The sequence below is a fragment of the Argopecten irradians genome, chromosome 3, assembly GCF_041381155.1.
Source record: "Argopecten irradians isolate NY chromosome 3, Ai_NY, whole genome shotgun sequence".
Lineage (NCBI taxonomy): Eukaryota > Metazoa > Mollusca > Bivalvia > Pectinida > Pectinidae > Argopecten > Argopecten irradians.
Genome location: NC_091136.1, coordinates 42,920,652 through 42,941,662, shown reverse-complemented (window position 1 = coordinate 42,941,662; position 21,011 = coordinate 42,920,652). Strand labels below are relative to the sequence as shown.

At 33.5% G+C, this 21,011-nt stretch overlaps 2 protein-coding genes across 3 annotated transcripts in view; one reads left to right on the top strand and one right to left on the bottom strand.

The window, feature by feature from the left end:
• Positions 1-1,299: 1,299 nt before the first annotated feature.
• LOC138318672 (cilia- and flagella-associated protein 61-like) overlaps positions 1,300-21,011 on the bottom strand; it is a 41,847-nt gene continuing 22,135 nt past the window's right edge. For both annotated transcript variants that reach the window (XM_069261268.1, XM_069261270.1), the window contains 7 exons: positions 8,930-9,053; positions 6,739-6,815; positions 6,471-6,575; positions 3,387-3,490; positions 2,967-3,057; positions 2,509-2,568; positions 1,300-2,183 (listed from right to left, as the gene is read on the bottom strand). In XM_069261268.1, coding sequence (XP_069117369.1) covers positions 2,043-2,183; positions 2,509-2,568; positions 2,967-3,057; positions 3,387-3,490; positions 6,471-6,575; positions 6,739-6,815; positions 8,930-9,053 — 702 coding nt within the window. In that variant the 3' untranslated portion in view covers positions 1,300-2,042. The remainder of the gene's footprint in view (positions 2,184-2,508; positions 2,569-2,966; positions 3,058-3,386; positions 3,491-6,470; positions 6,576-6,738; positions 6,816-8,929; positions 9,054-21,011) is intronic.
• On the top strand, positions 13,536-18,604 carry LOC138318673 (adenosine receptor A1-like). Its single transcript, XM_069261271.1, has 2 exons — positions 13,536-13,718; positions 16,588-18,604. The coding sequence occupies exon 2, from the start codon at positions 17,077-17,079 to the stop codon at positions 18,184-18,186; it is 1,110 nt and encodes a 369-aa protein (XP_069117372.1). The 5' UTR covers positions 13,536-13,718; positions 16,588-17,076; the 3' UTR covers positions 18,187-18,604.

Genomic DNA, 21,011 nt, shown 5'->3' with positions numbered 1-21,011 from the left:
ACACAATGGAAAAGCAAACATTACAACAATACACAAGAAAGGCAGCCGAAAATCCCCTGAAAACTATAGGCCAGTAAGTCTAACATCTATTACTGGGAAATGTATGGAAAAGATTATCCGAGATAAAGTAATGAAACCATTAGAAAAACACAAATTACTATCAAACCAACAATTCGGATTCAGAAAAAGGATCGACCACTGTACAACTTTTAGAAGTGAATGAACATATAACCTACACTCTGGACAATAAATAATCAGTGGATATTATCAACTTAGATTTTAAACACGGTACAAACGGCTCATATTAAAACTGAGAAAATATGGGATAAAGGGCAAATCATTACAATGGATAGAAGATTGTCTTATTGGAAGAGAACAAAGAGTAGTGGTTTATGGAGAAAAATCTGAATGGAAAGAAGTAAAATAGGGAATAGCGCAGGGCCGTGTGCTTGACCCTATTCTATTTCTCATATTCATTAATGACCTGCCTGAACCTCTCCACACCGTAACCAAATTATTTGCAGACGACGCTAAGATTATAGGATGCTCAAATACGGAGGAACATATATCATGAATACAACAAGATCTATACCGGGTATATATACTGTTAAGATAAAAAAATCGTGCTAGGTTCCTGTGGTACAAAATGTATGCTCTTTGATATGTCTATGTTTAGATTGTTTCTCTTCTACGTCATAGTGAATTTAGAATCATTTACATGTATTGAAAGACAGTCTAATTCTAACCCGTAAGCTTCTAATTTTCTATTAGAATTGTATGCCATTTACAACTAATTTTAACTTTTAACTCCGTAAGCTTCTGATTTTCTATTAGAAATGTATGCCATTTACAACTAATTTTAACTTTTAACTCAAAGAAATATTTAAAATTACACATGATGTGTAGCTCTAAGCATTAAACAGTCCGTTTTGAAATCTAAGAGGTGAATGTAAGACAAGGAATCTCGCCTCTGGCAACGCTTCAATACTTCATTTGGGCTCATTAGGTCTTTTTGAAATTCTTAAAATACTTGTGTTTCCCTGAAAACGATTGTCCATAACAAAATTACTTAGCATGTTACATCAAGGCAGAAGTGAATGTCAGTTCATAGCTTTTACAGACAACAGCATTTCACAAATTACTCCTAAACCAATGTCACCATCATCACCGATTCCAAACGACCCCTCTCTTGGAGAATAAAGCTAAAATTACTGAAATAGCAGTATCACAAAGACAAGAACACATACAGTAACCACATCTCCTGGTGTAGTTTTAAAGAAGAAAAACAATTAAACAGAAGACATTTTGTGATATTTTATTTCAAAACATAATGCAGTGTACTTACATTTTCGTATAACCATATTTTCTTTGTAAAAGAATTAATCAGAGGGCATATGCACAGCACTAAGGCATTGTAACATCCAGTCAATAGGTTTACTGCTACACTTCAACATTTAAATAAAGCATTTGAAATAGTAACTATCACAGTGATTCTCCAACACATATAACAGTATTATCCAGGACGGACAGCATATAGACAATAAATAATAAATATAGTATTAATATATTATACTTTGTTCACCCCTAATCCAAGTAATGAACTATTCCAGCTTTAGTATTAAAAGAGTTCAAATATGTGATAAGGGATAACAAATATAGTTTTTCCTCATAAAGATTGTGTCACAATGCTACATAATAATGGGGCATTACTGTTTTAATAATTTTATTTAAGATAAATATAGTGGATTTATTTTTGTAATAAGTTTATTAAGTAAATGGTTCCATCTTTAAGCAAATCAGCAAATGAAAACCTCCAAGCCTCATGTTGTCTGAAATCTGCTTTTCTTTGCTATTAAAACTATACTTGCAATTCCATGTTAGTGACAAAAGTTCCCTTGCTCAATGTACTTTTGCTAACATTGCGTGTGTATGTAATGTTCTTCTTGTTTCCATGATATGTTTAGGCTGAATGATTGTTTGTTTTAATTTTTCAATCCTCTTTTCACAGTTTTTTGTAGTTTCACAATGTGGCTTATGAGATGTTACACCATTCCTGGCTTAGCATACATAGGAAGATGATAGTAGTTGTAGCTGATGAAGCTGAGAAGTCTCGTTTCCACGGCACGCTTGGCTCCGCTGGTCCGGTACATCTCCAACAGTTCACCTTTCTGACTCTCATTCATCTGAAGGCAAACAAATGATACATAGTTAAGATGCAACTGACAATAAAAGAAAATAATCTTTGACATCATTATGATGAACTTTTACATTTTAGTGTCATTATCAAAATTATTTCCAAAATTTAAAATTTAAGATCGAAATGACAAAATTTTGTTTTCAACATGACCTCTTCTTTTCAAAATATTTTCTTGGACAGAGCAGAACAAATTATCAATGTTTCAAAATATTGACTTCCTTCTTAGCCAATGAACTAATTGGGAGTTGATTTAAAATTTTAAGTAATAGGGTCCTAGGTTGGACAACAATCAAAAGTATTAATTGTCTTACAGCTACATCCTCGTCAACGACTTGTCGGACCCTCTCCTCCACCGACTCCTGTCCAGGACCCTGAAAAATAGACAGCAACACAATCAGGAAAATGGTATCAGGATCAAATGAACACATACCAAGTTATACCAGATTGAATGTCAAAGAAATGAAGCAAACAAAAGGTACAATTCATAAGTGTAATAATCCCAAGACAAAAAGTGTGAAAATAAAATTATGTTTCAAATACATATGGTAATTACCATAATATTTGTTTGTTTACATGACATTCAGATCCTAGAAATGTCTAAAGCTTCAATGCCATCACCTCCATATGACTATATAATCCACATTTCGTGGTGGGGTAATACACTCAAGAAATGGAAAAAAAAAATCAAATTTGCTTCATATAACTCGGTGGTTGGATCTTAAAATCCCTGTACATGTATTACTACCGTATATTGTTATTTTCTACTTACAGGACTTGTGATGAGGAGTTCTCGTACTTCGTCACGGAAATCTGCGAATCTGTCGTGATAAACGGCAAGACACCATTTCTCCATAAAGTAGCTGCAACAGTTACATGTTAAAAATAACATTCATAATCCAAGAAAAATATTCATATTGATACATCTGAAAGAATATCCAACATATCAAAGCAGAAAAGACAAGCAATATTCACATACCTTTTTTGCCATATATTTGTAAACTGGTTAGGAAGCATATCATTTAATTTAGTTTTTCTTCTCTACTGGATTGAGGATATGACAATACTAATATGGCATAAAATTTTGTGAATATTTTAAAACTAAAATTTTGTTTCATTTGTTAATACACACTAAAATTTTGTTTCATTTGTTAATACACACTAAAAATTTGTTTCTTTTGTTAATACACACCCGATGAAATCTTTGATTAAGCCCTCATTAAACCTTGATATCATATTGTTGAGGCTTCTTTCATGTAGTCCATACAGGCAGTTAAAGTTGCTGCAGGGTATGGGCTGTAAAATAAAACATTTATACCTATTATCTATAAATTATGATACATATACGATGGCATGAATATTGAATTATGCAAACTTTCGTTATCTTGACATAAGAACAAAATGTTTTATTGTCTGCACACGTATTGTATTGTCTGGCAAAAAAAATAATGAATGTTCAAATGAAATATATACACTGTCTACACCTCTATTCACATTGCATTCAAAGGGAGACAATCCCTGAAGTTACTTATAAATTACCAGAATTTAGAACTAAGGGTTTTGACCTAAACATAATATTACATAATGATCTCACAGCCTGTTTCACAGTAAACACATATAAAAAAAAAACATTAGCCAGTTAAAAATTAGCTTAAAAACCTTGTTACATTTTCTATGCAATTCTTGTAAAAAGCATGAAACTGTCTGCAGGACATTAATGCTCCCTGTCTTCACAGAACATGATAGTTAAGAAATGGTTAACCCTAGCCTGGGTATATATATATATATCCTTCTACCTATTTCATAGCATGAACATAATATACAACATTTTGTTGTTTTAGAGCTTTGTTTTTCTTTGTTGTTGTTGTTTTTTTCTTCTTTTTTTCCTAGTCACAGCTTTTTAACCGACATCATTTGCTCTTCAAACTAGTAGGTTTTTTTTTTAGAAAAACAATGTAAAGGTAGCACTGATCCTTACCCTAGGACATTATACAACATAAAAAGGACTTTTACATCAATATCTAATTAGCGATGGAAGGGAAAAAAAATATCAATAATATTAAGTTTCTACAGAACCTTTTTTTGCATTGGATTTTGAGATAAAAGTGAATGTTCATCTAATCTGAATTACCAATAAAGTAAATGGTAATGCAGATTCATTACAAGGAAATTAAACAGCTAAGTCATTTTATGTTACTCATCTCCTTCCGTTCACAGGCCTACATTTATCTAATGATGTGCATGTCCATTAAGAATATTTTAAATCAGGACCATGTCTACAGATGATCGGCTGATCAAAGGTCATTTCACTACAACCATCCCACTAAAAAGATATTTTTAAAAACTGCAATGGCTAACTGTTTCTTCTTTTCCTTGCCCTATCAGTAAATGTGGTTAAATTATTCACACTGGTTTAGTGGCATACGATCACATTATCTGGAAAGAGGTTAATTTTAGAACAACTAATTAAACACTACTAGTATTTAAAAGCTTATATATTACAGTGAAATGGTACTTGCAGAGAAGGCATTATCTACTAAAGATACAACAATTTGAAGGTCTGATATAGTTTTGTCATGTTCAAATGTCATCTGGAGAGAAGGCATTTTCCATTAATGATTGGACAACTCAAAGAGTATCTTGACTAAGCTTCCTCAACATTTATACCATTTTGGTAAATTTCAGTAAAATGCCAGCGCTGCAGCATTACAAATACTATTAGTTAAACATTCACTTTCAAAGAATGTTGATTAATAAAACAATGCTATTCAATTGATTTCATAAAATATTTTACATTTACTTCATACAGAATTCTAAATATAACAACTCATATTGAGAGTGAAAGCCATTATTAAAAGTCAATCAGAAAGTTAATTAACAATGCAATGATGACAACGTTATGATGAGAGAGACCCAATATATATTTACATCATAATATCCTTAAGATCCCTGGAGGGTCAGTACAGTCTATCAACATAGCTTATATAATGCCACTAACATTAAATCATAAAAGGCCCTCTAAAATAAAAGGAAACCTTTTACCATTTCATCATTAATCTTGAGAGAGAATTCAATCTCTTTTCTTTCCAACGAAAAATTTATACAAGATAATTATAGTCCTATTTTTCTACAAAGAAGTTATTTGGACAAAGGTTAACGAAGGACATGAAATGAGCATTTTTATAATGAGAAATCACTAACTAATACAATAAATCAATATCTGTTTTAAGATACAATGCAATTTCCCCAGAGATACAAATGATGAAGAACCCTAGAAGAAAAATTACTCCAATAAGCAGTGAAGCATAATTTTAACAATATCTCTTTGAACTAAAAAAAACAACAAGAGGCCCATGGGCCTAAACAGTGAGCCTGAGAGTTGATACAAATTAGTTATGTAATTTACTAGCCAACTGATATCTTTTGTTCATGAAATAGGAACATACATAAAAAGTGAGAGAGAAATAGAAATCAAATTGTATTTTATTAACGAGCATTAATTGGAATTAATCATTTTGAATATGTAACCAACAGCTGTGTTAATTAAGAATGTACAAGATTTGGATGATGGCAGAAAGTCAAACATCCCAGAGAAAAATCACCAACCTACATGTAACATCAGACAACTGCCCCACTAACGTGCTTCAAACTGACAAATGGCGAAGAATAAGAACAGTACACATCTCACCACTTAGGACTTACAATGACATTCATCCCCCATTTGCCCTCCAGGTGTTACTATAGTCCATTAATTAAAAACAACAACTTATATATCATGGAAAGTAGGACAGATTCCACCACTGTTAGCACTAATTGACGTGTGTCTCTAATGGGCTCAAGGGAATAGCCTTGTTAATTGTATAAACAATCTGAACCTCTATCACACCAAGATTTAAAAAGGATAAGAATGCTATATTGACAAAACTATTGACCAGGCTCCACTAGACTGCTGCTCAGGGTTTTATATCTAATGCAAGGTTGATGTAAAAGATTCCCTGACCAATTCCTCCACTGATAAGAGAAATGTGTCAGTACATTCAAAGCTGTTCAAGGGCCACACAATAGGCAAAGACAAAAAGTCTTTATGTGCAGTCACAGGTCAAACCATAAGAAACTGAAGAAAGTGGTCGTATCATGCTGATGGTCTATATACAAAGCTGTTTCTAAGGAAGGCTTCGTAAAGCTGGTGGTTAATTTGATATACAAAATTTCATAATATTTGATTCAAAAACAATTACAACAGAGATGTTTATCCAAAGATAATACTCCATCTCACCTGTTTTGACAGAACTGTGATTGTCTCTATGGTATTGTACTGGTTGAGATGGAGACGGAAATATCCAGGATCTCCATCCACTGTTCCTGTGATATACTCTTTACCCTGGAAACAACAACATCAACATCTTTACATGAGACACAAAGAGGAGTTGTGATATGTCTATGTGGATCCAATATCACTCTTCACAAGTTTAAGAAAAAAGTAAAAAGTAGTTTAAAGTTTTCACAAAAAATTGTATTTGAATCCCCATTTAAGATGTACTTACATAATCAGGCTGTGCCATCTGGTTAGTAAGGGGTGTGTCCAGACCTGGTTTGGCCACATGGAGATAATGGTAACCTCCTATGAAGCAAAAAAATAAATTTTAAGAAATGAATTCTTAACAAAAATCCTAAGATTTCTATTTTAAGTAACAACAGTGACCTTGAAATTTTACCTTCAGACCTGAAATCAATCCCAAGCAAACATATTGGAAATGAGGGTATGTATCATGTTTAAATTTGATCAGCTCAATAGAAGTCATGTCATCAAATGGAAACCAATGTGCAGATGACAATGTGGTGATTTTTACCGATGTTGCCTGCTACAGATGAAATTGACATAAAAACAGAATAGATTTGTATATAGCATTTATCGTTGTGCACCAGCTATTTGAGCTTAAGAAAACAAGACCTCTCCTCATCCTTGAACCTTGTCTCTAGTGCATTGAGGATGGTTCATTGAATGTAACACTATAATTACTTCACATTTGCAATACAGTTCAAGAAAACTTGATTTGAGGAGATATTAATTCCAAAGACTTGATTAGTTTTGCAATCCCAATCTATGCAACAGAAAAATTGATTTAGTCTTAAAACATCAGCATTTACAAGATTCTAATACTCAAGTGCTGTAGATTACCCGTTAAAGCATGTATGATTCAAAGACTACATTTTTTACAACCCATTCAATTTCTGTATCGAAGAAACCATGGTGTTTTGGTTGATTAAGCAATATAAGACATTTCCCAATAAACTTGCCACACAATGCTAGGCGAACTTAAGCTATTCACATCAGATGAACTATGCAAATCGAATCAAATGAAATTGATTTTATTCCATAACTTGAACACCATCATGCATGCTATACATACATACTTGGGATAGTTATAATTATACCATTACATTATAATCTTTGTATGACCAAATCTCAATGGCAACAACAGTTTATCTCATAGAGAGAAAAACAGACAGAAAGAAAACTCATTTTACTACCTACCCTCTCTTAACAGACTGTCCTAACTTTCACTACACAATTTCTTTGAAGAGACCATTGTTCTTCACGCCATAACCCCTCTGAAGAGACCACTGTTCTTCATGCCCTAACCTCTTTGAAGAGACCACTATTCTTCATGCCCTAACCTCTCTGAAGAGACCACTGTTCTTCATGCCCTAACCTCTCTGAAGAGACCACTGTTCTTCATACCATAACCTCTCTGAAGAGACCACTATTCTTCATGCCTTAACCTCTCTGAAGAGACCACTGTTCTTCATGCCCTAACCTCTCTGAAGAGACCACTGTTCTTCATGCCCTAACCTCTCTGAAGAGACCACTATTCTTCATGCCCTAACCTCTCTGAAGAGACCACTGTTCTTCATGCCCTAACCTCTCTGAAGAGACCACTGTTCTTCATGCCCTAACCTCTCTGAAGAGACCACTGTTCTTCATGCCCTAACCTCTCTGAAGAGACCACTGTTCTTCATGCCCTAACCTCTCTGAAGAGACCACTGTTCTTCATGCCCTAACCTCTCTGAAGAGACCACTGTTCTTCATGCCCTAACCTCTCTGAAGAGACCACTGTTCTTCATGCCCTAACCTCTCTGAAGAGACCACTGTTCTTCATGCCCTAACCTCTCTGAAGAGACCACTGTTCTTCATGCCCTAACCTCTCTGAAGAGACCACTGTTCTTCATGCCCTAACCTCTCTGAAGAGACCACTGTTCTTCATGCCCTAACCTCTCTGAAGAGACCACTGTTCTTCATGCCCTAACCTCTCTGAAGAGACCACTGTTCTTCATTGCCCTAACCTCTCTGAAGAGACCACTGTTCTTCATGCCCTAACCTCTCTGAAGAGACCACTGTTCTTCATGCCCTAACCTCTCTGAAGAGACCACTGTTCTTCATGCCCTAACCTCTCTGAAGATACCACTGTTCTTCATGTCCTAACCTCTCTGAAGAGACCACTGTTCTTCATGCCCTAACCTCTCTGAAGAGACCACTATTCTTCATGCCCTAACCTCTCTGAAGAGACCACTGTTCTTCATGCCATAACCTCTCTAAAAAGATCATCCTTCTTTTATTCCATAATCTCTCTAAAGAAACTATTTCTACTACTTTGGAGCTTCTAGTTAGTCTATTGTGAATAACTCAATCAAGAGGGTATAGACTAAAGAATTTGGACTGACACATTTACTCACCAGGCAGAAGTCCGCCCTGGATCTTTGGGTTGCGGTAGATTGGGATCAGATTGAGGGCTTCCTCTGGAGGTGCCGATTGTGGTTCCATTGTGGGGTCAAATAACCGCAACATTTCTGTGGCCAGCTGTCAACATCAAATAAGATAAATCAAGGACAAAGGTTATATGAAACCATACCAAAACTATAGGTGTATATATACTGCCAGAAATATTTTTCAATCCAAACCATGATAAAATAAACCAGAAATATATTCAAATGGTTTGATGATATCTGGAAAGTGCATTTCCTATAGTATATAGCTCAAGATTGTGCTATTGTGATAAAATTATGTACCATATTTAGTAGCCACATTGAACACCTAAAATTTCAGGAGATCTTGATAATATTTGCACAAAAATATATGTTTACTGAGCAGATATCACTGAAAAACAAAATATCTACTGAAAAAATAACATGTATACTGAAAGATAAATGGAGTGTGATTTTGAGGAGCTTTCGTAGAATACTGAGGCATAAAAGTTTTGGTACAATATCTAACATGCACCATTGACACAAACACAATGTGTGATTCTATCTTCTGTTTGTAAAATTGTACAACATCAAATGCAAAAGTGCTTAGATGCACATCATGTAACAGTAAGTGTATCCTAATGTAATCAGTTACAGCCTAGATTCTTGATCTTAGAATTATTAACTTCAAGTAATCACTGAAATCCCTGACCATTAATTGTCAGGTCTCTATGCAATAAAGATGTCATACTGCTGTTCGAAAGACACTGCTATACATTGTATATCATTATTTGCTAAGATTGCTATGAGAAATAGTGTGCAGTATGAGAATTTGAGCTATATGACAATCAAAAATTGTGCTATTTGACTCAACCTACAAGCTTATCATTTTCAAAAGAGAAAATTTCAAAATTGATTTGTTCTTAAGATTCATTTATTCATCCAAAAATTTGAACTGTGAAAAATAATTAGCCAAGATATATAATTCCATAATGTATCATCTGCATTTTTTTTTTTAGATTTTACAAATTACAGGTGCAAAAATACATGTATACCCATGAACAAAGAAATATATATCAAATCTCATACCTCTTTGGCTATCTGTGAAAAGGATAACAAAAGATGTATAATAGATTTCTGTGTCTATAAAGCAAGATGAAATACCTCTTTTTGAAAAGAGTATCATAGTTATCTCCCCTACGAAGACAAACCTGCCAAAGTTATCTCCCCTTTGAACAACCATATCGCAGAGGTAAGTTTGAATTTCAATGACAGTTCCAGTTCAACCAGCATTGACTAACATTATATCTCTTTAATAAAAGCCACAAAATATTCCTATATTCATGAACCACAAACCAAAATTGATTTTTTTCCTCCTGACATCGTTACAATTAGAATAAGATTTATGGGTATATTGTTACTTGTCATTAGACTGGGTACAATGCTGGAATAACTGACCAATCAATGTATCAATTATTTATAACAAGGGCTGTTAATGATCATAGTAGATAATAAAAACATACAGACTGGACAACTAATGATACATAATGAACAATATACAATTATTTATTAGTACTGAAGCCTTGTTTAAAATGTTTTTTATCTATAAATAAATGATTAATTAATTGCTTTTTTGGGAAAGAGGGGATAATCTTTTTTTCCTTTACTGATAAGTGCCTATATATACTGTTGTTGGGTTTTTTTAATTGAACTCTGTGATTAACTCCAGTAAAAATTCCTGAAAATATACAGCACCAAACGAAAAAATTTCAATGAGTCCCCTAAAGAGTACATTTTCATTTGAAAAATGTATAAATGAATCAAGGTCTTTGTTTCTTATTAGCCACCAATCCATATATTATACAGTTAATGGCAATGTACATGTGTTCAGGTCAATATCAGTATGTCTTAACCAGCCAACAATCCATATATTATTATTTGTACAGTTATTGACTTGTATTAAGAAACCATGTAATGGCAATATATAGGTAGCTTGATAGGTCAATATCAATATTTCATAACCAGTCTCCAATCCAACAAGCTCAGTTCTTCCAAATTGTTAAATGACATTCATTCAGATACCAAGTACTGTAGATATTAGTGCCATAGTGTTCTGATGTTGTCAGAATCATTTCACCTGGGATTCCAGACTGGACAGATACACAATGAATCAGACTGGACATTAACAGATACACAATGAATCAGACTGGACATTAACAGATACACAATGAATCAGCTGGACATTAACAGATACACAATGAATAAGTGACCCGTGGTCAACCATTCAATACACCACAATGGTAAGTGTTACCTATTCAATACTGTTATAAAATATTAAAACTTGAATCCATGTGACTCATGAATCATTCCTCTTCAAATCTGAACAAATAGGCACAATTTTCTATTTTCTTAATAATAAAATTCATTATAAACAGAACAGCCTTTATTATCAGGAAAATCAAGATACCATCAAACAATGACTTTTACATTGTTACAAATAAAAAGGGTGGAGAGGATGGGACTTAATTTGCTTAAGTAATTAAGAAAATACAAAAAAAAAAAAAAAAAAAAAATTAAAAAACACAATCACTGTTACCAAATACATAAAGTGTTTAATATAATGGATACATTAGTTAATTTATGAGTTTGTTTACACTGCCCTGATTGACTTAGGACTGACAGTGTTTACCTGTAATTTACCTGTATGTACCATAGGTTGATTGACTTCTTCGTTCAGGGACTTTCTCATATACACCACCACTCATATGTTGATATTAATTTTTTTTTTTTTTATCCAGAGCAATCATGCAAAATATTCAAATATTTACTTAAGCTTGTCAAATTTTTAGTTGTTTTTTTCTTTATTTGAAAACACTGTAAATGTTCATCACTTTGGAAGGCTAAAACTGATTTTTTTTTTTAGAAACTTAATATTTGACTTATAATTTATCGTTTTATTACAATGTATTGAAGAATTATCAAACTAGAGACGGTCCCTACTTACATAAAAAGAGCTTATGAGCTTATGTAAATGGACATGTAGAGGACGGGACACGACAAACTTGCTTAACACCCCACCCCCCTCATATTCCTCATCATAAGGAATAAAAAAACAGAGGTCAGATGGGACGGTGGAAACGCACTAGCCTTTCAATTATGTGTTCATATTTGATTCCCAGTTTGCATAAGTACTGGGTTACCTGCACATCTATATAGGCTCTCGTAATTCATTCCACAGTTGAAGACTTAATTCTGGGATGACCAATAATGAAATAATAAATTACAGCTAATTAGCTGATATACCATAGTCATTTTGTTTTAATTATAAAGTACTCCAAAGATTTTTTTTTTTCAAACAATGTCTGTAGTCCAAATTTTAGTATGTTGACAAAGAAATAATGGATTGTACTAGGACATACTGTTAGTGTAAACAATAAAAGATTGGATGATAAAAAATACATACATCCTACTTAGAACACCTATCATCAGATTTGTAACCTTCTCACTATGAAGACAAACATTAACCTTGCAAGCCAGTGATTAATTGCTGGAAGTCAAACTAGACCGACACGTGATATAGCAGGGCTATACACCAACAGAACCTGGGGCCTTATTTGTGTTTCTCATTCAATCAACAGATTTTTCGGTCATTTTAGGACACATCAGGATTTTGTGATGTAGGAATAGCTGGAGTTTCCCAAGAAAAATCTCTAATCTACAGTGCTTGGCAACTGCCCCATGTGAGCTTAAATCTCATCTTTAAACAGGTAGAAGTAATGGTAGAATTTCTGACACTTTAATGTCAGGAGGTTCCCTCTCAACGAGTCAGTGCACTTAAGAACAACACATCGGTCGTTAACAACACAACATCATTCTCTATGGTGACAGAGTGAATGAGTAACATCAACACTTCATAGATGAAGTATACTAACAGTTTTCCTGGATTAACATGGATCTGCTACAGAATATGAATTAGGACCAGAAATGTTTATGTTTACTTTGTTAATTTAATGGTGACATATGTTCAGCTCATCATGTATTCTTAAATCTTGGGGGTATTGAGCATTCTACACATGAGCACTTCTAGGAAATTACTTGATAACAGTGTTTTTATATTTTTTCTCTGTCATGTAAATTACAAATAAACAATCAATCAAAAAAGGAGAAGATCTATTGAAGAGTTACAATCTCACTTGTAAAAAAAGACTACACATGTGTATATTTTCAAAGAAGCATATAATAAATTGTCACAGCTGATTGTGTTTACATTTCATTAAATATATGAAAAACTAATCATATGCATACAAAAGAATTAATTCAGTGGCTATTCACTGTAATATCCAAGGTGGTTTAAGATTATTTCATTACCCTTACAGATAATCCATCTACAATTAATTGATATTAAAACAGACTGAATCTTTAAAACAACATTATAGAATGGCCAGATTAGATGTCGTTGATGGATTAACGAATCGTAAAAGTCACGAGTGTACTAGTGAGGTAGGCTAGTCTGTGAGCTTTCTCCGGAGGCCTGCTGTCTGAGTGCTGGTGACTCTAATGGTCGAGGATTGGTGCGGAGATTTGATTGACAGGTCAGATCTTTATACCTGGGTATGTAACGACATCAACATACCTTCAGGTCAAATAACGTCAATGACATACCTACTACCTGGAATCATTCCACATGTTTTTAAACATTCTTACTGACCAACAAGTATTTCACTACACTCTGACAAATCAATGGAGAAGAAATCAGCAGGACTTTGTAACCAAACCCAAGGTAATTATGAAATAAATTAATTCTGATTTTCGTATGTTTTATTTCCTTTAGTTATTTTTTTGTAATGTAAGAGAAGTTTTATCATCAGATAGCTGTATATGATATCTATTACCCTGGTATAGGTACAACATCACTGTAACACATTTTCTGTTATAATTGTAATTAAAAAGGACACTTTCAATTATCAATATGCTTATATTTTCTGTTTTAGATAAAAAGTAGAAATAATTTGAAATGCTTTTAAATTGGTTTCATATTTTTTGTGATCATTTCTAGTACTTGTGTGTGTTGCTTTCATTTATATAAATTACCGGTAATACCTTCTCCCCTCATTTTTGAATAGATTTTCTTATCTAAAACTCGTAGACTGGTTTTTCAAGTTTTAGTTTGATCTGGCCAAATTCACACTAACCCTTTGAAATTACTGCGTACATATTCATTATTCCAAAGTTTTTCCTTTAAGGCCTATACCGACTGCGGGAATTAGTTTTCAATTAGTATCTAGGGTACATATAACCTATGATATTTACAAACTGCCTTCAGCAATGAGAGAGACAAAAAGAAATCACACATCACAACAGTATATTTGACTCAGAAGTTAGCAGAATGGCCATAAATTGTCCATATTTAAAAAAATTGTCTTGCGTGTTCCAATCAGCCTTTGCCTAAGCTTCATACCAGCAGGAAATTACAGACTTAAGAATGTTCCACTGACTTTGAAAACGACCTGATTAACAATAGTGGTCAGAATCTGAAACATGTGAAGCGTCAACACACATATCTGAGAAAAGATTTTAAAATCAACAGAAAATATATCTTAAAGGATAAACATTATATAATTTTTTCAAACTGTTACAAAATAAGCAAAACGGGTAGCAGGGATGGAGGTGTTTGTTGAATAATCTATAAATCTCACCATTAATTCTCCTAGTTAAGATTATAATGGCAGAGTGATTAAGGTATCTGACATTTTACTGCTAACGTGCAGCTGCTGGTCACAGTGGTCCAGTGGTTAAGGTGTCTGACAATCCACAACTAATCCTTAGCTGTCTTTGTGGCCCAGAATTTAAAGTGCAACCTTCCACAACTAGGTAACCCTCCAAAATTGTGGTGGCTCTGTGGTTAAGGTGTCTCACATAGCACCACTAACCTATCATGTCTATGTTTGGTACAGTGGCTTAACGGCTAAAGGTGTCAAAACTTTCTACAATTATAACTCCACTGCAGGGTCAGGTGTTCGGTTATAATTTGAGATGCCAGCCTTTTCAGCAAGTTTTTACACCAATTTCAAACCTACCTTAGCAACCATATCTGTATTAAGGCCACCTGCTTAATAAGAAAACTTTTCTAGGTTCCAAAATGACAAATTTCAACACAATTCAAAGACCATTATCCTCTGCCCCTTGAGTGGTCTTCATAGACTGTATCTGAGTTGAATCTTAAAGACTACACAAATAAAGGTTTTCAAGTAGAACAAGATGTAATAGCTGCATCTGAGGTTTTTAACATTTTAAGTGGTTTTCCATATCATCTTAATCTAAACAGTTCTAGCATCCTTAGACTTTTCCAGGAGTCTCATCTCCAAAGCAGTAAATAACAACTAAGATATAAGTATTTGTTGTTTCAACACACATTAAATGTAACAACAAATTCTGAATGAATAAAATTGATTTGATTTATGATTTATCAACCAGAAAACAAAAATGTACACCAATAACCTTTATAGAGACAGTTTGCCCCGAGTCACCTATTGATAATTAGTCCTATTGTACCAAGGCCATATTTATCTCCTGTGGTATAGTATGGAACTTAGCGTCTATGCGGCTAAATTGATCAGATGTTATCATGAATTTATAAATAATTCATCCATACTTCAAATATACCATAATAAGTATTATATCATCTTTAAAGAGTTTCAAATAAAATCCAGTCAATTAGTGAACAATCTAGTTGGACTAAATCCCACACATGGAGCCATAATTAGATATTTCTATCTATCTGGTTTTATAAGGCTATCGGGTGCTGAAGCAGATTCTAACAGCTATTCTGGTATTTAACATCAGCCTGATCAGGAAGTACCTGTGAGGAATTTTAACAGGATTTTCCATACGACAGAAATCAAACAGATGAACATATTAAGAGCTATATTCAGATGAATCAGTAACAATGAAATTTCAATTTATTTCTCACAGAGCGCCAGCTGTGACAGTAGATTATATTAACACTTTTTATCTATGCTGCATGACGCAAATTAAATGTCTAGTTTACAGATATGTTTTCATAGTTTAAAAGCCTGCGAGTCCAGCTGTGATGCAATTTACACAGAAAATGAAAACGGATTGTCCTCAAACTTTAGTCTCACTTAATTCACTATATAGACTTATTGATTGTTTTAATGACATGATTCTGATCCAGATTTTTTTAAATTCCCTTACCACAAGTTTCGTTTGTTTTAATGCCCTATTAATAGCCAGACTCATTTAAGGTCATACTAGGCTTAAGAGGTGAACAAAAGAGAATGTACTCGGAGAAAAATCACCAACCTGCACTCAATACCTGGCAACTGTCCCGTATGGGATTCAAATTGGTGATACAGGGGTAGAATTACAACAGAATGGACCTTTTATTGTCATTACATATATACTGCATTTGCTTTGAGAAACACACATTATATGCAATACAGGTTACAGAAATTACCATAGAACCATTTATTGTATTTCAAGAAAGAGAAAATTACAAAAATACAATAACGCCTAAAATATATATCTTTACAGTAATGGTAACAGATTTACCAGCTTAACAGGTGTTACTTTTAATGATGCTATTACCTTGTGTTCAAATTCTCATTATACACAATTTCCCATTTCAGATTACATATAAACCACAGGAAAAAAGTTTCAAGGATTGACACCGTGGTTAAAAAGCCAAGAATTTCTGCACAGCTTGTTAATAGAATGCTTACATCAATATCACATTGCTCCGAAATAAGGCCTTTAATAAGAGAAAGATACCACTTGTTGTGTGGTGCTGATGCTGGAGATGCCTTCAACAATTTAGTTACTGCTGATTTGAACTGAACCTAAAGCTTTATAAGTGGAACATCTGTGGACAATAACACTCATGGATTAAGGATCGAAGTCCTCAGCTACAGGTGTATATGGGCGTATTACTTAAATAGGAGTTTTGCCATATATGGAACAAGCCATACAAAATCAATCTGACCCCAATGGCGTTAAAGACTTCATCAATTAAATCTATATCTGAAGCTTACCTCATGGATTAATTAACAATATCAACTGAGATATTGAAGATTTTGTAAAGAAACTAGTAACCATTTGCCAACGTTATCCATCTAATCATGGACGTGACATCCCAGATTTACATTTCCCTGGAAATCATTATAGGTGTGGCAGCAGTGTTAGGTAATGGCCTGGTCCTGTTGGCCATTAAACGAACACCAAGCCTCCAAACCGTTACAAACTGTTTCATAGCCAGTCTGGCCTTTGCTGATTTACTTGTAGGAATAATGGTGGCACCGCTTGCGGCACTAAGTTTCCAGGGACTGCCACATGATTTTATTGGATGTGTTTTTATCAACTCGCTTGTTGTTATGTTTACTCAAATATCTATTTTTAATCTTGTGGCTGTAGCCACTGAGCGATTCATCGCTATAAGAAACCCATTTTTCTACCAGCGTCACATGACTGTACGAGTGGCACTGTATATTGTTGCGATTACATGGGCAGCAGCCATTTTGATTGGACTGACCCCGGTGTTTGGTTGGAACCTCGGTCCGACCCCTGATAACATCTGTGCCTTTGTACTGGTTATAGACATGGCCTATATGGTTTATTTTAACTTCTTTGGATTTGTGTTAACACCGTTATTCATCATGTTTGTATTGTATTCCTATATATTCTATATTGTCAGAAAGCATATGGCCAAAATCGCTGCCCTAGAAATTGTTCAGGAATCTGAAGGCCGACAAAAGCAGAAACAATTCAAAAAAGAAGTGAAAGCTGCAAAATCCCTTGCCATTGTTATAGGTGTCTTTGCGGTCTGTTGGCTGCCTATCCATATTTTGAACTCAATAACCCTACTCTGTACAGAATGTTCATACCCCATGGAGCTACTTCTTGCAGCCATTGTGTTAAGTCATGCCAACTCAACTGTAAACCCATTTCTGTATGCAATTGGCAACAGCAAATATCAGATGGCATTCAAAAAAATGTTCTGCCAGAAATGTATGCCGATTACTAATGATATGAACTTCAGCGGTGAGTATAATACGGCTATGAACCATCCAAGTCAGAATCATATCACTAAATCCTCAAATGGTGGCCATCAGCGAGGGTTGGGGAATGGTACCAACTTTCCCGTACAGAAAGCTTCCACCATTCCAGAAAATGTGGGATCACAAACACCAACCAGTCAAAATGGAGTTTTCTATATACCTGGAGTGAAGTAACAGGCCTTCAAAACACTTGTTCTAGTTTATATACCATTTTGATATTTGATGTCTTGTTCAACTTAAGATATCTGTAAGTTTGATATACTCTGATGTAATTTTCTCACAGTTCTCATTGGCCAAAAACATGCTTTTACACGGAGATTACATATAATTTTAACGATGCACATTGAAATATCAACTCAATGTTTCTATTTTAGGAAACACAGACTCATCACAGTGTTTAAATGATGTGACAATGCCTGAATGGACATTTTATAATAACAATGTAATTATCTCATTCTGAATGTGTTATAAACATATATCAAATTTAACATTGCTAGACTTGGTCAATATTACTCTGACTTTAAGTATCAAAATGTTGTTTCACAAAACATTATGGTATCATTACCACTGCAATGTCAGTTGAATTTTTCATTAAGCCTATATTAAAAGAATATCAATGAATTTCAGTAATCAGCTAATTTTATCAAATGTTAACTTTTTTTAGATATTACATGCTTCTGATTTAACTTGGGATATGATAATGAAAATATGTTTTTGTCAAACCTTTCCCAACAACAATGACCTTGTTTGGTATAGCTACTTTTAAAGCTATAGCCAAAATGACATGGTGTAGAATTGACTTGACAGGGTACAATATTGTAATTGTAGGATTGATATTGTACCCAAATATTGCCATGGTGTAAATCTGAAATATTGATGTGAAATCCAATTACATTGAGAATGTTTTGTTTTCTTCCAAGATTTCTAACATGAAAGTTTATCAAGATTAAATTTTATAGAAAGGAATAGTTAAAATGTCTATGAAGAGAATACAAATTATACTAATCAGAAAAGAGAATTTATACCAAACATAAGCTATCTAAGCCCCATGTCTATAAAAAGCTCACGATTTGTGTTATATTGTTAGACTCAAGCTTATATTCATTTATATACAACAAGATGTGTGCTTATTGCCAAATAAAGACTTATTATCAGATATGAACTTGTTACATGACATCGGCTTTACTAGAAATAGACTTATCCACAGATAAGGGTTTTTTTTCACCAGAAGAATACTTATTTCAAAAGCTTAATATTTCAATCCCAGACAAGGACTTTTCAACAGATATGAACTCATATTCCAGCATGTGTCTATATTTAAATGAAAAAATACTCATTTTCATCTTCTCTATAGAGTTTTTAATCTTCGTAATAAATTTTAAAAGAATCATATATTTAATATATGAAAATCCATAAATGCTTTAAAACTTCCATAAAATTCCATTTCATGTAATGAAATATTTGTATACCTGGTAAATAGTTTTATAATGTTCTTTATATAATATGCCATGACACTATATTCAGAATAAAATCTACTATGGACAGATTTGATAATGTTATATGATATGTATAGTGGTATGTTTTTACGAACAATTCAGTCCTACAAGATGCCTTCTTAAATGTAAGAAAATTTATTTGTATACAGACGATATGAGATTTTACTGAGCTCTGCTATTTTATGAAGAATTTATTTTGTGATATTTGCTGATATGGTTTCGCTGTAAATTTTTACATGATGTTTCTTGTGTACAGATTTATTTTTATCATGAATTAAGATACAGCCGTTGTACAATTAATGTATATGTATTGCTAAGGTTTTTTCCATTGTCGATGCCCAGTGGAACATCAAAAGGAAATGTCATGATGTGTTTTGTTATAAGAAATAAAAATTCTCAAATCAAACCTGGATTTAAAGTTGTATTTAGCTTTTAAAATATTTTCTGTATATAGATATATTCCTTAAAGAAAACAGAATGTCATACTAGTCAATTTCATGAGCAATGTTATCTCAAAGGGTTTTACAAAAGATAAACAATACACTACTGAACAGTTTGGTTCCTTGAGATCTCATTGTGATAGACTTAAGGTCAAAAGTGTTTTTCAGGTGAAATATAAATTGAATGAAGGTCAAGGCCATTCATGTCAACAAAGTTGATAACTTTCATCCAAGTATGCTACAGTGCATATTTGCTCCAATATCACTGTCTTTTGGCCTATTGATAGTTGAGATTTTATTTAATGATAGTCATACATCTGACCTCTGAAACCTAGAAATGAAGGTGGAGGTTGTTATTTTAACAATCTTAAACTAGCTCTTACTTCCAGCATACTATCGGCTCAACATGAAGATCTTGAAAAACATGGTTATCAAAAAGAAGCTAAAAATGAAACTGTTTACAAACAAATGGCCAATGACAAATGATGGACGACAAACAACAAACCACACAGACAAAAAGGAGATTAAAGAATAGTTCACTTGAGATTTTGTCTCAGGTGACCTAACAAACTCATTAATAAAATGTTGTTTGGTAATTTCCAATGAACTTCACTTGTCGACAGTTTTACTCTTAGCCAGATACATTACAGGATAACTTGCCACTTAGCAAGCTTTTTAAGGTTAATCACATTTATTGCTTGTACATAAACAGGATCTGCATGATGGAAACCTTATATTTCCAAATGTATTTTTAGAAACAGGTTAAGCAGGCATTAATACAGAAAGGTCCAAACTTCCTGTTTCTGTAAGTCTGACAAATTCTCCCTTTGAGCCTTTAAGATGCTATCAAAGTCAACCCTTTAACAGAACTTTGGAACTCTTTTGTAATGTGAGGCAAACATTTCCTGTTTAGATTGATCTACATCTTTTAAATATAATGGATCGGTCCATGTTTTATAAAAGCCCCATTTATCTTTTGTTATCCATCTAGTGATCAGCAACGTTACTTTTCTTTTAATCAATATCATTAATGCATTGAATGAACTCTCAAAAATAACAAATA